This window comes from Crinia signifera, chromosome 2, assembly GCF_055691185.1.
Source record: "Crinia signifera chromosome 2, ASM5569118v1, whole genome shotgun sequence".
NCBI classification, from domain to species: domain Eukaryota; kingdom Metazoa; phylum Chordata; class Amphibia; order Anura; family Myobatrachidae; genus Crinia; species Crinia signifera.
The window spans coordinates 64286581-64303518 of NC_139218.1; the positions used below are offsets into that span (position 1 = coordinate 64286581).

A 16938-nucleotide genomic window follows, 5' to 3' on the forward strand; every position below is an offset into this window, starting at 1 on the left:
AAAGTCGGATCTGTTTTGTTGATATCCACCTTCAATGGTGTTGGAAACGGTAGCATTGAATAGGTGGGTTCCTGTTGGAAATAGCATCTGACATTGCAGTATAGATGGTTACTACATGTTCAGCCATAGCAAATCTGCAGAGTGCAGAGGCTAATGTTGTGCAGAGGCTAATGTTGCACATGGTATTTTTTGCCAGCTTCTCAGATCTGCTATCTGCATCTGGAGATGCCGCATCGGATCCACAGCATGAACATCAGCCTGCCCATGAGTAACCCTCAGGTTAAACAGTATGGGGCAGATGTATTAAGCCTTAACAAGAGATAAATGTGAGGGTGATAAAGAGAGATAAACGTCCAGCCAATCACCTGCTAACTGCCATGTTACAGGCTGTGTTTGAAAAAAGTCAGTAAGGAGCTGATTGGCTGGACATTTATCTCTCCTGATCACACTTGTATTTATCTCTTGTGAAGGCTAAATATATCTGCCCCATGTGCTTTAAAATTGCCCTGTTGGGAACACTGAAACTGCATCTGGGGACCCAGCAATTGGCTTCAGCACATCCATAAAACAAGATCAGCCTGCCCTTGGTTTCTGCAATGCCCCAAAGTACCTGCAGCCTGTCATTCTGCTGAAGCTAACAGGGTGGTGCGAATGGATCCACAGCACAATCGCAATACATGTGGTCTACAGCTTACGCCACAAAAGCATTGGCTAATTGTGACTATATCCGCCCCTTAGGTGGCCCTCTATCCCTTGCTGTATTGTATTATACTGCTGCTTATATTTGCACATGCCCTCTAGCAACTGTAAAAGATACGCCATACAGTATATGCACATGTCTGCATGAGCATAGACTACGTTATACCAGTGCCAAATGGGCATGAACGATGCCATGGAAATTATGCTACGCCAATTGGCATATCTGTTTCTCATTTATTTTATACATCCATCTTTTTAATAACTCACATACATATCTGTATTTCCTTCACATATTGTAAGCTACAGTAAAGCCTCTCTCACTTTGGTGACCTTTCCTATATCACATACTGTATTTTCGCAAATCATTTTACTCCCTTACACCCAGTCCCAAGTATGATGTTACACCTATGAGCTGAAAATTATAATTATGCAATAAAATACTTAAACCTATTGCAGTCCAAAAATATTACCATCAAGTCCGGGCAACACTGTCCTTCTCATAGCCAAAACCAGCCCCAGAGGGGAGCCAAATAGGAAAAAGTCTGACACCTCAAAGTTGAAACGTTCCAGGATGACTTCACAAAGGTTGGAGCTCCCTGTTCGGGGAAAGTCCACATCATCTTTCAGAACACCTGAATGGATGCTGGGGGTGAAAATAAAATGAATCAACCAATCAGAACAATTTTATTTATTTATTTTCATCACTGAAAATACATTTATCTGTACTGTATATACATATAAAGGAACAGTGATATACTGTAATAACCACACTGTAGAGCGTCTCAGTTCTAAATTTGTATTATATTTTCATAGTTACATTACTTATAGATTATATCACCTCTCTATGACACAGGGGGCTTATCTTCAAGCTCCCTACCAGGTTAACGGCAAATGTTATTTTTACATGCTTAATATTGAAAGTCCATCGTTATTTCATAAGCAAAATAACTTTTATTAGTTTAATAAAAAACATTATTTTTTAAACTTGAAGGTCAAATAATTTTTTGGTTTTCTTTGTCCGACATACCGTAATACTGTATGTTCCTGTACATTTATAACAACCTGCCCTACTACTGCTTTTATAACAAGCTTCTACCAATCTTACAGTATCTAGAATACCCTTTTATATGAGATGTGGTCGGGATCCGCATGGTCAATATACTGATACAGTCAGTGAATGACTGGGGCAGTAAGGGCCCACCGGGGAAACATAGTGGTCGGGGCCCATGTTTAGGGGTGTGGCCAGCTGCCACAGAGGTTTGCTAGTCCATGCATGATGATATACCAGATTAATAACTGCAATGTACTGTAGAGAATACACAACAGTCATGTGCACTATGAGATAACATGTATAATTTCGGGTGTATCCGGTGGGCAGTGGGACCCACTGGGAATTTCCCCTGTACCCCTGTGGGCAAGTCCAAATCTGGATACAGTAATCCCAATGTAGAGAATGCCAATGGATCCACTATGAGTGTTTGGGATTGGGTTAATATGAGTGTTTGGGATTGGGTTAGGCACTAGGAGGGGGGTTAGGGTTAGACCCCCTTTATATAATAAATTGTTTCTATTGCAATTTAAAAAAAACTGTTATGTGTAATATTTTGTACAAAAAATCTTAATATTTGAATATACATTTTTCATATGATAAAAATGATAATATTTTGTGTTCTTTAAAAAACACTATTATAGAAAATAAAAGTTTAAATAAAGTAGTTGTATGTGGAAGAGCTATTAGAAGCAGTCACAAATAAATCTGAAAACATTTCAGAAACTTGATTTAATTGGAAATATGCTAAATAGACCTAGATAAATGAGCAAAGTATTTCATCAATGTAGTCGGCATATTTCTGTCAGCTTATTACAACTGAAAACCACCCTTGGAGATAATGATTGATCCACGCAGAAGTCATTTTAATATGCGGACATGACTTTATATGGAAGAAAGGCAGCAACCTGGAACCTACAGTATTTTGACTAATTACATAAAACAATTGCTGGTTGCATCTTGCTGACGAGTATTATTACATTATGGATCCTTATTCTATATTATAATAACAGTGTAATGGGGCCGACACGTGTAGTGATTTCAAGCCATTTTCTGAGCGATATTACTTAATTATTATTATTACTTAATTCGAATAGATCACTCAGAAAATGGCCCTACATCGCTGTGTGTGTGCAGGGGCCATATCGATAGCGATGGGCGCGACGATTAATATCCAGCATGGTCGATAAATCTATAATCGCCGGTGTCAGGGCCAGTGTTCTCACCAGAGAAACTGGACAGGGAGGGTTTTGGGGGTTCTGCACTCAAATGGTTCACTTTCTGCCCTATATTGTCGGGCTCTAACCGCTATTTTAATTTTTGTGTAGCGGGGGTGCTATACCCCTTTTTTGATTTCTCACCAGAGAACACTGGCTCTGACAGATTGCTCAGCGGCACATTGCTATGCAACGCTGTGTGCTGAGCAATGCTGAGCATTCGGAGCGATCTAACGTCACTTAGAACGCACAGCAGCACATCTCCCTGTGTGTAGGCCGCTTAAGGTCTGTCCTGTAGCTGTGTGCATGCAGTGGATTTGGCAAAGCACTTCTGAATGTCTTCCGCCGCTAGGGAGATGGAACAGACTTAAGCCATGTACACAAGGAACTCAGCCACTGCGATTTCGGTTGAGCACTGTGTGTATCAAGATGTAGTCAAGCCGGCTCTAGGCATAGGCAAGGTAGGCAATTGCCTAGGGTGTCTAGGAAGCCTAGGGACATCCATCCTAAGCCTAGGGCTGGCTCTGTCTGGCAGCGGGCATCAGCAGGACCGTGATACACTGGTGGACAGGAAGTGGGACAGAATAAGTAATCGCAGAGCACCCATCAGGCAATACATGACAGCATATGGATCATATCCCCATATGTCGATAAGTATTGCCTGAGGAGTGAGCTCGGGTGGCATATTGTGACTAAAGAACAATAGGTTGTGGTATAATGTGAGTCAAGAGTTGTATGGTGCGGTGTAATGTGAATAAGGAGCTACTGTATATAAGGCCGCATAGAGCAAGGAGCTGCAAGGTGCAGTATAATGTGAATGAGTCGCAATACAGTGTGATGTAATGTGAATAAGGAGCAATATGGGATGGTATAATGTGAATAACAGATGTGAAACTAGGGGTGGGGCTAAGGGGCACCAGGGAAAATCTTGCCTAGGGCATCACATTGGTTAGGGCCGCCTCTGCCTGCCAGCCCTGTGAGCCGCGGCCAAATAAACAGGGTAGCAAGAATATTCCTGCCTGCACTGACTATTTGGCCAGACAGAAGCAACGGGGATCGGCCGTATACTGCTGTCTTAGTAAATTCCCCCCTGTCTATCTATCAACCTGATTCTGGATATGTGTTTCTTTACCAGTGCGCCATTAGTTAATGGTTTCTAGGATGTGTTCATTAGCTTTACAAACATATACAGAGAACCCTATCTTATTTAAAGCTTAAAGGAAAAACAAATCAATCCATTACTCTGGGCAGAGGCTACAGCAAATCTGGGGATTAAAATGCAAATCAGCCTGGCTAACATGCTAATCCACATTTGTTACCAACTGTTTTGTGCTAGAGCTCTGTCATGATGCAGTGATGGGATACGACAATCTGAACTTATTCCATATGGTTTAGGTATCAAAAAGATTAGCACGGCGCCCATCGCATCGCATACCATAAGGCATACGATGGTATGCGATGCGATGTTACACGATGGCAGCTGATGTTATACAATTTTAAATTGTATACCATCGCATTGTATGCCATATACAATGGTATACGATTTAAAATTGTATAAGCACCCTAATGGGTGTTTTCAATGTTATATGTGCCCCTATAAGATAATTAATTGTATAAGCACCGTAATGGGTGCTTACAATGTTAAAAGCACCCCCACTATCAACGCCAACCCAAAGCGTGACGAGCGCAGCGAGGCCGCGAGGGGCGGCGGTCCGCGTCCTCTGACCTCTCCATACCCCCACTATCCATATCGGCATGGAGTTGATTTTAGATAGTGTGGCGAGTGCAGCGAGTCACCGAGCCCGAAGCGTGGCGAGCACAGCGAGCCCCGCGAGGGGACGCGGAATACATGTAAAGTAATATGCGTCCGCTTGCCACGCTTCAGGCTCGGTGGCTCGATGCGCTCGCCACACTATATAAAATCAACTCCATGCCAACGTGGAGAATGGGGTATGAAAAGGTCGGAGGACGCGTAACGCCGCCCCTCGCCATGCTTCGGGTTGGCGTTGATAGTGGGGGTGTCGTGGGGGTGTATTTAACATTGTAAGCATCCATTAGGGTGCTTATACAATTAAAAATCATATAGGGGCTTATACAATTTAAAATCGCATTTCATCGCATGCGGGCATATGGCATGCGATGCCATACAAATTAATATTGTGGGCGCCGTGCTAGGAAACAAGTACCAAAAGATTTACTGTATGTTAGATTTCTTCAGAGGTTGCCAGTAATAATGTTAGTGTGGTTTAAATACTGTTGGTTACATGTTTACATTCATAAATACATATGTTGCAGCCAGCTGTGTGCACGTGGCAGAATCTATTCACCTGGACAGGAAAGCGTGGTGCTGCGTTATCGTATCGCAGTCATACGTAGATGAGTCACTCTGTTTCCTCTGTAAAGGTGGCCTTGGTTCTCCATTGTCCAGGACACCTGAGATGTCAATATTGCTTTTGCTGAGCCGCTTAGTACCTCGAAGGTTGGGGCTGTTTCCATCGGAGAGAAAGGGATTATCCTTGTGGAACGACAGAAAAGAAAGTCTTTGATAAGCAGAGGATATTAACAGAGGATATGACTGTATGTTGCTAAATGTAAATAATATATGTACTACTGTATACTACTGCCATTTGAACCATACATCTATCATATACAGGTGTATGGCCTTCCGAGTTAGTCATGTGTACTAAATAAATATTGGCCCTTATTCTGGTTCATTCCCAAAGGCAAATTCCTTCTCAAATGGACAAAACCATGTGCACTGCAAGGGGGCATATGTAACATGTGCAGAGAGAGTTAGATTTGGGTGGGTTACAGTATTTTGTTTCTGTGCAGGGAAAATACTGACTGCATTATTTTTACACTGCAATATAGATCCCACTTTGAAGTAATACCCCACCAAATCTAATTCTCTCTACACAGGTTACATCTGCCCCACCTGCAATGCAATGCACGGCCGATGATTGGTGTTTGCACATGTGCAGAGGCGTATCTGTGAATGTGCCAACGCCTCTCACGTACGAACACGGCGTGAGGTCTGTGCAGAAAATGATCATACAGAACCATCCGAGCAAGGGGTGGAGAGGGGTGTGAAGGGCTGTTTGGGCTCATTACCATATGCGTACGCCCTGCGTTTCATGGGTGTTTCCATGAAAACACTGGGCGTACGTATGGTAATCCAGCCGTGACGCACTTGTGGGGGGCGGACAGCTGACATAGCCGGATGCCAGCTGGCCGCTCATATCCCTGCATTCATACGGAAAAATGTCTGAGTGGTCTGGAGCACTCGGTGCTGCCTGACCCCTTGGTCCATCATTCAATGGTCGGCGACCATCGGAGGATGGGGGAGGTTCCCACAGATGGGGGAGGTGTTCACCTGAAACATCCACTCGCGGTCCATTAGCTCTGCGTCTTACTGCATTCGGACGGTGTGAGCGATCCGTACGGTAGGCGGGGCTAAGAACACTCGGTTACTGTCCGAAATACGCATCCGTCCGAATCAACTAGAACTAGTTTGCCTGTGCGAGTGAACCAGAATAAGGGCCTTGCTGTGTGTTTGACTTAGTGATTCACTATTTCATATCCTATAGTCAATGTCTTGTGACTACAGAGTAAGCACCATGCGACAGCTCATGCACCCAACTCCTACTGTTCTACAGACTATAACAGCGCCTCTTAGCACTTTATCTAATGTTAGCCAATGTTTTGTTACTTTGTTCCCTATTGTAAAACTATATACAGTAAATATACAGTAATAATAATTATAATAATAATAGTAGTGATAATAATAACAACTAGATGATGTGCCTGGTTTCAATAAAGAAAAGTTTTTGGGGTACAATAATTTACCCCTTTTTATACGTTAAAAGTAAAATTTCTCAAAAAACCCCTGCTTAGTGAGTTACTGCAAATATAACTGTCACAGTTTCCAGACCACCCAGCAGGTCACATGTTCCAGGTCACCCAACAGGTGAAGTGGTCGCAATGTTCACCGCATCACAGTTTTAGTAATCACAAATGCAGGTAGAAGGTGGTTTGAACCTCCTGCATTTCTATTTGCAGACAGGGGCATCATAGAAATAATATTACTCATTCCAAACGTATTAGGCGCTAATAAAAAGCTAATTTATTAGATATCAAACATAATAGATGTATATATAAATATAAAAACACAACTACCAGAGGTGGATCTTGAAAAAGAAAAAATTGTTCAGCATCGATGCATCATATATAATAAGTCAATTGTATCTGATAAAGGGCACTTCCTCTTTAAGATGAAATTCTGTGATCTAAAGGACCATATGCATTGAGTCAGAGGCACGGTGCTTGGCCTCTGACATCCGCACTCTTTGATCTATTCGTACCCCAACTCACAATGTGCAGATGTTGTACTTTCACATAAAGGTATCTTTAAAATCACCGAAAAGGGGTGCCACCACCGAAGATATACGATGCGTACCCCAACTCACTGGTATACGTGCTATATCGCTCCCATAAAGGTTTATTTGAGACCACATGGTAAAGGATCACAACAAACTTTTAATGGCTTCCATATTCAAAAAAATTAAGAACAATGAGGGTATCACTAGGACTTCTAGATTTTATATGTCCCATCTAAAATCAAGAAGTTCTAGTGATACTCTCATTGTTCTTCAATTTTTTTATCCTGTATGTTGGAAACTGAATATGGAAGCCATTAAAAGTTTGTTATGATACTTTACCGTGTGGTCTGAAAGAAACCTTTATGGTAGCGATATACCACGTATACCAGTGAGTTGGGGTACGCATCATATATCTTGGTGGCACCCCATTTCGGTGATTTTAAAGATACCTTTATGTGAAAGTACAACATCTGCACATTGTGAGTTGAGGTACGAATAGATCAAAGATACCTTGATATGCTTCAAAAATCATATTGTCGATGTGAGTTGGGTACGCGATTCACTTTCAGAACACACCGGGTGGAAAGAATAACCGCACAGCCCCCATCTACCTACAGGGGTGTTGACCGAAGTTTTATGTAGACGTACTTCACTATATGCTATGTGTTTCTATTTTTATTATTATTTATTATTATTTTTATTACTACAGTGTTAACACTGTATACAGTATATCACACTTACCTCCAGTGCTAATTAATAATAACATACTTGTCCACTTCTGTGAGCTCCTGGAGGCGGGGCACACACTAATGTCATTAAGGCTTGCCAAGATTGCGGCAAATTAGTTTTGGAAGGGGCGGAGCTAAATTGACGCGAAAGATGTGATTTGTGTTATTTTAGCCCCTTCCCGAACTGCTGCAAATGCTATCATTCATTTCTGTTTTCAAAGTGTGGGGTGGCGTGCGGGATGTCTGGAGGTCAGAGCTAAATGCAGGGTACTTGCTAACTTTTCCAGAAGGCCTGGAGGCGGACCCAATTTTTGGGAGCCTCCCGGCCATTTCAGGAGCGTAGGAAAGTATGATTAATAATTATAACTAAATGCAATTTTTTTTACTTTTATGTGGTATGGTGTAAAAGTGCTGTTCCCGTGTCTACAATGGGCACTGTGTTATACTGCAATTTATAAAACTATGAAATAAAGGTCCAGTAAATATCCATGGTGCTGGTGCCCAGTGGTACATCTAGAATGAAATGACAAGGCGGCTGCCCCACCTGCAGTGCTTAATGGTTTGACTATTTTTTTTCTGCTTTGCTATCACTGAATAAAGCCCAGAATGTCACTTTGCAGTTTTATTGTAACCTGAAGTTAGAAATGCCTTCTTCTGCTACATGCGCCAGAAAATGTGCTTTTATCTTCTTATGATTGCTAGTTCTACCCTATACATTCATATGGTGCAGCAGTGAATATATGTTTTTAAAGCCATCAATATATTAAAGAGTTCTGACTCATACAGGGCGGGATACACTAAAGTGAAAATGTGATAAAACCCCTGTCTTCAGGGGTTTTTATCGCATTTTCGTATGCACTAATGTCACCCTCAGCCAGAGCACTGCTGCAGAGGGAATCACCAGCAAAATCTTAACCTGGCGATACCCTATAGACGCCTCGCAGCTGCATTCAAAATTGATTGTAGTGGTCTTCAGGGGCGTAACTAGAACTTTGTGGGCCCCATAGCAAAATTTTTATAGGGCCCCCCCCACCGCTGAGTGACAGACAAACAAGGTGTCGGGAGAGATTTTACTGGAAAAATAGGTGATGAGAAAGGAGTGTCAGAGAGGAAAATAGAGAGTTGCCCGGGAGAAAGTGAAAGGTATAATAGGGATAGAGGGTTTCAGGGATAGTGGGAGGAGCAAGAGAGAGAGAGAAGGAGGGATGCAAGTATTAGGGCCAAATGTTCTAAGCTTGAAAAGTGATAAAGTACACAGACTGAGCACCATTTGGGGGGCATGGATGTATAGATGGACAAACGTATGGACAGATACACACCATATGGACATCTATGGAGATCTATGGACAGTCAGAAGGGGTATAGATGGATGGAAGAACATAAATGAACAATGCATAGGAGGATTGGGGGGTGCTGTCACGGAGGAAGGGGGGGGGGGGTTGTCGCAGGCACATATAGGAGCAAGCAAAGGGACAGGTTGTCACATGCAAGATTGGGGGAGGGTCACAGGTGAATGCAGGAGGAAGCAAAGGGGGAATACATTCAATAACTAGTTGCACCAAAAAATAATTGCATAATACAAATCACAACACATAATTACATAAAAGGTACTTGTATATATCCCATAATATTGATGCCATTGCCATCTAGTGCTAAACCAGATAAACACATAACAGAGCCAGTAGCCTGCCTGCCCGCTCACCCCCACATGTTACCTGCATGAGTGTGCCAACAGATCCATCAGCTCCCTGCTAAGCATTGCTGACTGTAGTTGATACAGGGGAGGAGCACTGCCTCAGAGTTGTCCTCCCTCCGATGTATCTACGCGCCGCACACTGAATGAGATGGAGCCGCTGGGCAATGCAGCTTGCGCCCTGTATTTGCAGAAGGCAGCTGCAGCGCCCCCTAGTGGTGTGCTATGCAGCTAAAACTACGCAGCCGGAACTGTAAGAGCCGGAGAACTAATTAACCCAGCGGTGCCCTGCACCAAATTAAAAAAACAAAAAACATTCCAAAGGGTGCAGGGGATGGTCTTCTGGGACCTCGGGCCCCCCCAGCGGCCGGGCCCCATAGCAGTTGCATCCCCTGCACCCTCCATAGTTACGCCACTGGTGGTCTTCTTTTCTTAGGAAGACCGGTAAGGAGGCCATTGCAATAATCAATGCGTGATATAATGAGTGCAGGGACTAGAGTTTTTGCAGTGTCTTGTGTAAGGTACCGACTAATTTTGGATATGTTTTTTAGATGCATGTAACATGATTTAGAGACAGATTGAATGTGAGGAATGAAGGACAGTTCAGAGTCGAGGATGACCCCTAGGCAGCGAGCTTGTGGAGTAGGATTAATTGTGTTCTCAACAGTGCTAGATATATAAGGTTGGTAACTACTCTTATGAATATGTATATGAACACCAACACGGTATGCCCCAATCTCTGCTGCCCACACTGGCCATTGATGGCTTCCACACTGAGTGGGTGATTTTAGGGAAAGTGAATATGGAGCAATGTAATGATAAAAAAACACTAGCAACACTTCCACTGCAATGCTGCCACACACCCTGTATAAATTAGCAATGCTGCAAAGCTAACTTAATATATATATATATATATTTATATTTATTTGTTTATTTATATAATTTCATCAGTGCAGAAAACCTACTTAACTCCTTGTAGCTTAAAAATATTCATTACATTTCACTTCTGGTTTAAAAGCACAAACTGGCCCAGAAGCAAGAGTCACATTGATAAATTACCTTCAAGAAATAAGAAGGCTGCAGCCATTAGACCTAATGATTCTTTATCTACAATTGCTGGTTGACCAGAATGATGCAAATGTTTCGATTTATTATTTGTCTGTTCTAAAAATTATTTAAAAAATAATAATGACATTCCAGTGTAACCACCAGGTGGCAGCCTAATTATTGTTAACATTATTATTACACATAAAATGATAAATAAAAAAATTACAAAAAAAACAAACTAAGTTAATTGGCACCATACAAAACTAGCCCTAGTGTGTTTTTGTGTTATACAGAATTTAAACTGTAACCTCTCCTGGGATAGTGACTGATGGGGGAATTATTAAGGATCCAGTGAAAATGACCAAGTGATTTATATTGGCACTATGTAAATCATAATTGCCTACTCTCTCTGCTTTGTGTCTCTCCAAACTCTGATAAATATCCTATAAATGTAAATAATAATAATAATAATAATAATAATAAGTAATTGCTACTATAAAATAAAAATAAAAAATACTAAAAGAAGTCAAGACTCATTATGTTACACAGTTATCATTGCATAAAACATTTGTAACTTTAAGAGATATATTATTGCCAATATCAGGGCCGTAACTAGGGGGGTGTGCATTAACCCTGCTGGCATACTGTCTGCATTCACCCGTTATTATCCACATATACATGCACTGTTGCCAGCTGCGGTTCTGCCTGCTGTAATGTATAATTGTAGCAGTGCATCCAGGACCTTCTCTGCAGGATGACCCACTGATAATATACATTACAGGGGGGCAGCTCTCCATCACACACATGTTCCCGCCCATCCTCGTCTCCTGACAATGTTTACCCTGCATGCACCCCTAATGCACTGTGTTGCTCCTCCCGGCTGGCTTACTGAGCATGTGCAAGATCTCTCTATTATAGCGGGATCTCCCATACAGCTGTGGTGAAAGGGCAACGACACCTGCAAATGTCAAAATCGATATCTACAGGTGATGGAACTGTCAGTGCCACTGAACAATCATACATTGACCTGCACATAACTTATCGCACATCTATGCAGTAATACATATGGGAGAAGCGATATATTCACACAATGTGCACTGATGTCATTTCCACCCCATAATGGCAGTTGACCTACCCCAAAGTTACTTTTATTGGACCGCAATCATCTTAAATTCAAGATGCGGATAAATTCATCTGTTGAAGGTCCTGGCGATTCTATCGCCATCGCCAGGACCCGCCATCAGACGGAAGGGGGTGCGTGCGGGCGTCCACCTCAGATGGAGCGCATCTTTAGGCTTCTCCCGCCAGCGTAGAGGATCTGGCGAGAGCTGGCTCTGAATGAGAGGCGCTCGATCTGTAGGATGCAGTTTTGTTTTCCCTTAATGCATAGGTTCCAAAACTCCGCCATTACAGTCAAAGTTTTAAAGATATCCATTCTTGAGTCCAGGGTTCTGGTTTGCAGGAGGTGATGTCGGACGATCTTGGGTGTTTTTTTTTTTTTTTAAGTGGCAATCATTTACAAGGCAACACCTACCTGGTTCAAATCCTGGCCAAAAATGTGCTAAATCCTGGGATCCCGCCCATCCCGATCCTGGGATTGGCATCCCTAGCCACAGCCCATCTCTTGCAGGCCGTGGTTATATAAGACAGGAAATGAACACATCCGGTGCTTGTAATGTTGCATACTTCCCATTTGTTTCAAACTTCATGGGAATGCCACTTTTTTGTAAGGCTGTCCCACCTGTGGGCCACATTGTCCTGCATTGTCCCACGGTGGAGAGGCTTCCTGTCACATGTGAGCAAGCTGCAGACTTGCCCACCTTCCCGCGGGGCCTGGAGGAGGACCCGATTTTCAGGAGCCTCCCAGCCATTCCGGGATGGTAAGCAAATATACTTTTGTCTATTCGCAGGCACAAAGCTCTGATATGTGTTCCTGCAAGAGTTTTATTTATGTGATTTAAGAAATATGCACATTAGTCAAATATATAACACATATATATATATATAATAATAAAATACCTAAAATGACACAAGACAAAACTAAAAGCACTATAGGTATAACATGCCTTATATGTTTATTATCACATGCAGTATAAATAAAATGACATAAGAGATATCATATCCTGTATAAGAAATGTAAATACGCTCTGTCACTTTGTTAACTGAATCCATCAGTCACTGTCCCAATGTGTGCATACATAGAGCTCACTGGGCAAAATCATCTTGTTTTCCCTGTGAAATTTCAAATGCTGAAGGCTGACAATAAGCAAAGCAAGGTGAAGGTCAGGGGTTCTCCATAGCATCTGAGCTGAAAACGGCAGGATTAATCAGTAGTGTCATTTGTCTTATGATGTTTCTATCAAGTTTCTTTTCTGTTGTAACATTGTCAAAGGAAACTTATCATTAATTATTTCATCTGATAAATGCCATGTAAAAGTGAACCTGTCGCCTACACAGCAGAGACAGCCAATTACATAACAATAAAGCATAGCAATTCAACACAAACCATTTACATCTGGCATGAGGAATAAAATTGAGGCAAAAAATAAACTTTAATGCTGAGTACACACGATGCAATTTACCCTTCGATATTGATTATATAGTCAAAATCGAATCAGTATCGCATAGACATGGAATGGAGATAGAACAAGTTTTTAAGCTTCCTATCCCGTTTCGATGCCGATACGCGCTCCCGTACAGCTGAAATCGAAAAGCCACATAGACAGTGCAGCAATGACTACATAGTGCAGATTGAATGTAGATAGTATGAATTGTATAGCACATGAGTTAGCAAAGATTGCATAGCAATCGAATCTTGGTGTGTACACACGGTGAGATTCCTTTGCTATTTGACTTAAGATTTTATTGCTATGCAATCTTTGCTAACTCTGCACTATTTATATACAATTCATGCTATCTACATTCGATGTGCACTATATAGTCAGTGCTACCCTGTCTATTTCGCTATTCGATATGTGCTGAACGGGAGCGCGCATCGGCATTGCATCGGGATCGAAAGGTTAATAACCTGCGATGTATATGTGATCACGATGCAATTTTGACTATATAGTCAAAATCTAATGTTAAATCTCACCATGTGTACACAGCATGAGTCGAGTAGCAAAGGAATCTCACCATGTGTACACATCATAAAGGAAATGTCCACCTTAGGAAACTTACTATGGGAGAGATGTAGCAAATGGTACCAGGCTGGGTGGAGGAGAATCCCGTCCCCTTGACCTTTGATAAAGATGTTTAACACAGTGAAACGCGTCAGTGCCTGCTGTCCACATTGCCCGCATTCTGGACCTGGACTGATCCGAACCAGCCCCAGGTATCTTCATTTGCGAAGTGCCTATCATCCTTTGGAACAGGATTCTCTGCCACCATGGTTCCATTGGCTTATCCCATCCCTCCACGGTGCACTGGACTTCAAACAAATTTGCACACCAGCTTGCCCAGTGAGAACGGGAGATTGCCAGGAGCATCCAATCACACCTAAGGTGGACGGAAATTCAATATCCCCAACCACTTGGCACTTATTCAAGTGCTGCTACCATTTTCTTTTCTGCCTGCTCTGCACATGTGACATCTGTTGACTATGCATATGCAGCAGATATATCGCCACGGAGGGTTCTGGAGAATCCCCTTCCTGGTCATTTATAATTAGCTTAGGGCCTGATTCAGAGTTGATTGCACTAGCAAAATCTTTCTCAAATGGACAAAACCAGGTAGAGCAAATGTAACATCTGCAGAAAGAGTTCGATTTGGGTGAGTTATTTTGATTCTGTGAAGGGTAAATACTGGCTGCATTATTTTTACACTGCAAATTAGATTTCAAACCTAACTCTTTTGCTTTTGCAATCAACTCTGAATCAGGCTATTAGCCCATAGACTACAAAGGCTTCAAAAGGTAGTAGATAACGGGACCAAACTCGGGAATGCTTTAATTTCAGAAATGAAGGCACTGGGACAGATACTGTATGAAGATATCTGTGGCAATACCTCCTTCATACATTCACATGCCTCCCAACATGACCCTCTCCAGGAGGGACACAATGCTCTGTTTCTGGACTTCCCTCTTAATGAATGATTGCCATCACCTGCTTAAACAGGTTCAATGATAAGAAAGGTGCTTCAACACAGATGATAGTGATCATACATTAAGCGGGAAGTCCAGAAAGAGCATTGTGCCATCCTGGAGAGGGTTATGTTGGGAGGTATGGATTCAGGGTATCAGTAATATTTAAAGTTCCCATTCGAAAACAGGTGTCTAATACAAAAAGTTGTAAGTATTTTTGATTGAGAATAATGATTATTTTTATGTTGATCAACCAATCAACTAAAATTACCCTGCATATCGGCAGTTTTACACTAGTATTTATGTTGGCATAAATGAATTGCATTAATACTACATTATAATAGAAGATCCGTCATAAATGAGTGCTCATCAGAAATATAAAAGTTAACTAAGCTGATTCTCGACCTTAGTGGGGCCCTACAAGGTGCATGATACAACAGCTTTAAACATAGTTCCTGACTTGCTGTAGGACAACACTGTCAAAGTTAGGGACAATATTGACCAATAGGAAGATGAGAGTTGAAAGTTTGCAAGTTCTTATAGGTCCACTAGGGCACACGCCTATATTATAATGATTTAGTAACAACCTTTTCTACACCCCCCTCTGTATATTTGTCTTGTCAATGAGGGATGTAGTTGGTATCCCGATGGTGGCTATGCCAGCAGTCAAAATCTCGGCACTGGAATCCCAATAGTACTCACAATAACGCTTGTGGAATACCAATGGTCACAATCCCGAACGTAAGTATTAGGGCTAGGGATAGGCACTAGGGGAAGGGTTAGGGTTATACTGTGTGATCTTAGGGTAATGGTTAAGCTCTGGAAGAGAGAGTTTAGGGTTAAGCTATGGGAGGGAAATAGTGCTTTCCATAAGGTGTCGGTATTATGGCTGTTGGAATGCTACTGTCGATAACCAATCAGATTCTACTTCTTATTAATTTAGCTCCTTCTAGAAGATAATAGATGGATTCTGATTGGTTTGCTATGGGCAACATCAAATCTTCAATAGAACTCCCTTCTTAATAAATTTACCCCTGTGATGGCAAATTTGACTGACACTGCAGTACTTCTTTAAATAGTTGGATTGTTTATCACTAACTAAAGGCCCATACACACTGGGCGACTTTCAGTTTACTAATTTGAAAGCTTAAAAGCCACCCAGTGTGTACGGGGCAGCGGTGAGTGGTGAGCGGTGATGTGGGCTCCCGCATCATCGCTGGCCCAGCAGATGAGCGAGGGATTGGACAGTTTTAATAGCATCCTGCTATAGAAAGCCTTCCACCCCCTGGGAAAAAAAACTCTGAAATGGTTGAAAAACGCTCAGTGTGTATGCACTTAGCATTTTTCAGCCCAGCGATTTTCCCCATCATCGTTGTCCATACACGCTGGGCAAAAATGCCCAGTGTGTATGGACCTCTACTGGCAGCCTCCAAAAGACTTTCCTTCTTAGTTCATTCCTCCAGTTACATTTTTATTTTCAGTTTCCCCTTTTTCAGTGTGTGCTGCCTTCCTAATGCATCACACACAATTACTTGCAATGTCAGTATTAGGCTTGACATTACCTAATACTCTATTTCAACAATATAGATTTATTTCATCTTGACGTCAGTGATGGCATTACTAAATGTAAAATAACGGATTTACTGGTGGAAAGAGGTTGGTAGGTCACACTATTCTAATTATGAAACAAAGTTTAAAAGGATTCTAAAGCCATTTAAATGTAATCAGGCTTCGCAAGTTTAAGCCTAAACTACATGGGTGATTTCTAGTCTCTGCAATTAGATCTTAAATCATACTAATCAGCTACAAATGACTATGCTACTTTAGGGCTACATAAATTAGGCTTGCAATGAACTAGATTAATGGCTTAAAGTTAGATATTAAAGTTAAGCAGTGCAAAGTAAATTACAGCATTGGCTATTAATGGTGACACTACAAATGTGAAAGATTTGCCTGTGCATATCAGCCCATTGCAGTGAAACGGCGATCACTGCGAAGAGATTCATTTCTCTATCAAGTCAATGAAAGTCAGTGCTGTGTAGCCCT

At 41.9% G+C, this 16938-nt stretch overlaps 1 protein-coding gene across 3 annotated transcripts in view; it reads right to left on the bottom strand.

Moving 5' to 3' along the window:
• The window catches only part of PITPNM3 (PITPNM family member 3), a 497692-nt gene that overhangs the window by 93739 nt on the left and 387015 nt on the right, over positions 1-16938 (bottom strand). For all 3 annotated transcript variants that reach the window (XR_014470310.1, XR_014470311.1, XM_083172255.1), the window contains exons 8-9: positions 5292-5479; positions 1170-1342 (exon numbers count right to left, since the gene is read on the bottom strand). Coding sequence is in view for 1 of the 3 variants with exons in the window: in XM_083172255.1 (XP_083028381.1) it covers positions 1170-1342; positions 5292-5479 (361 nt within the window). In the remaining 2 variants the exon portion in view is untranslated. The remainder of the gene's footprint in view (positions 1-1169; positions 1343-5291; positions 5480-16938) is intronic.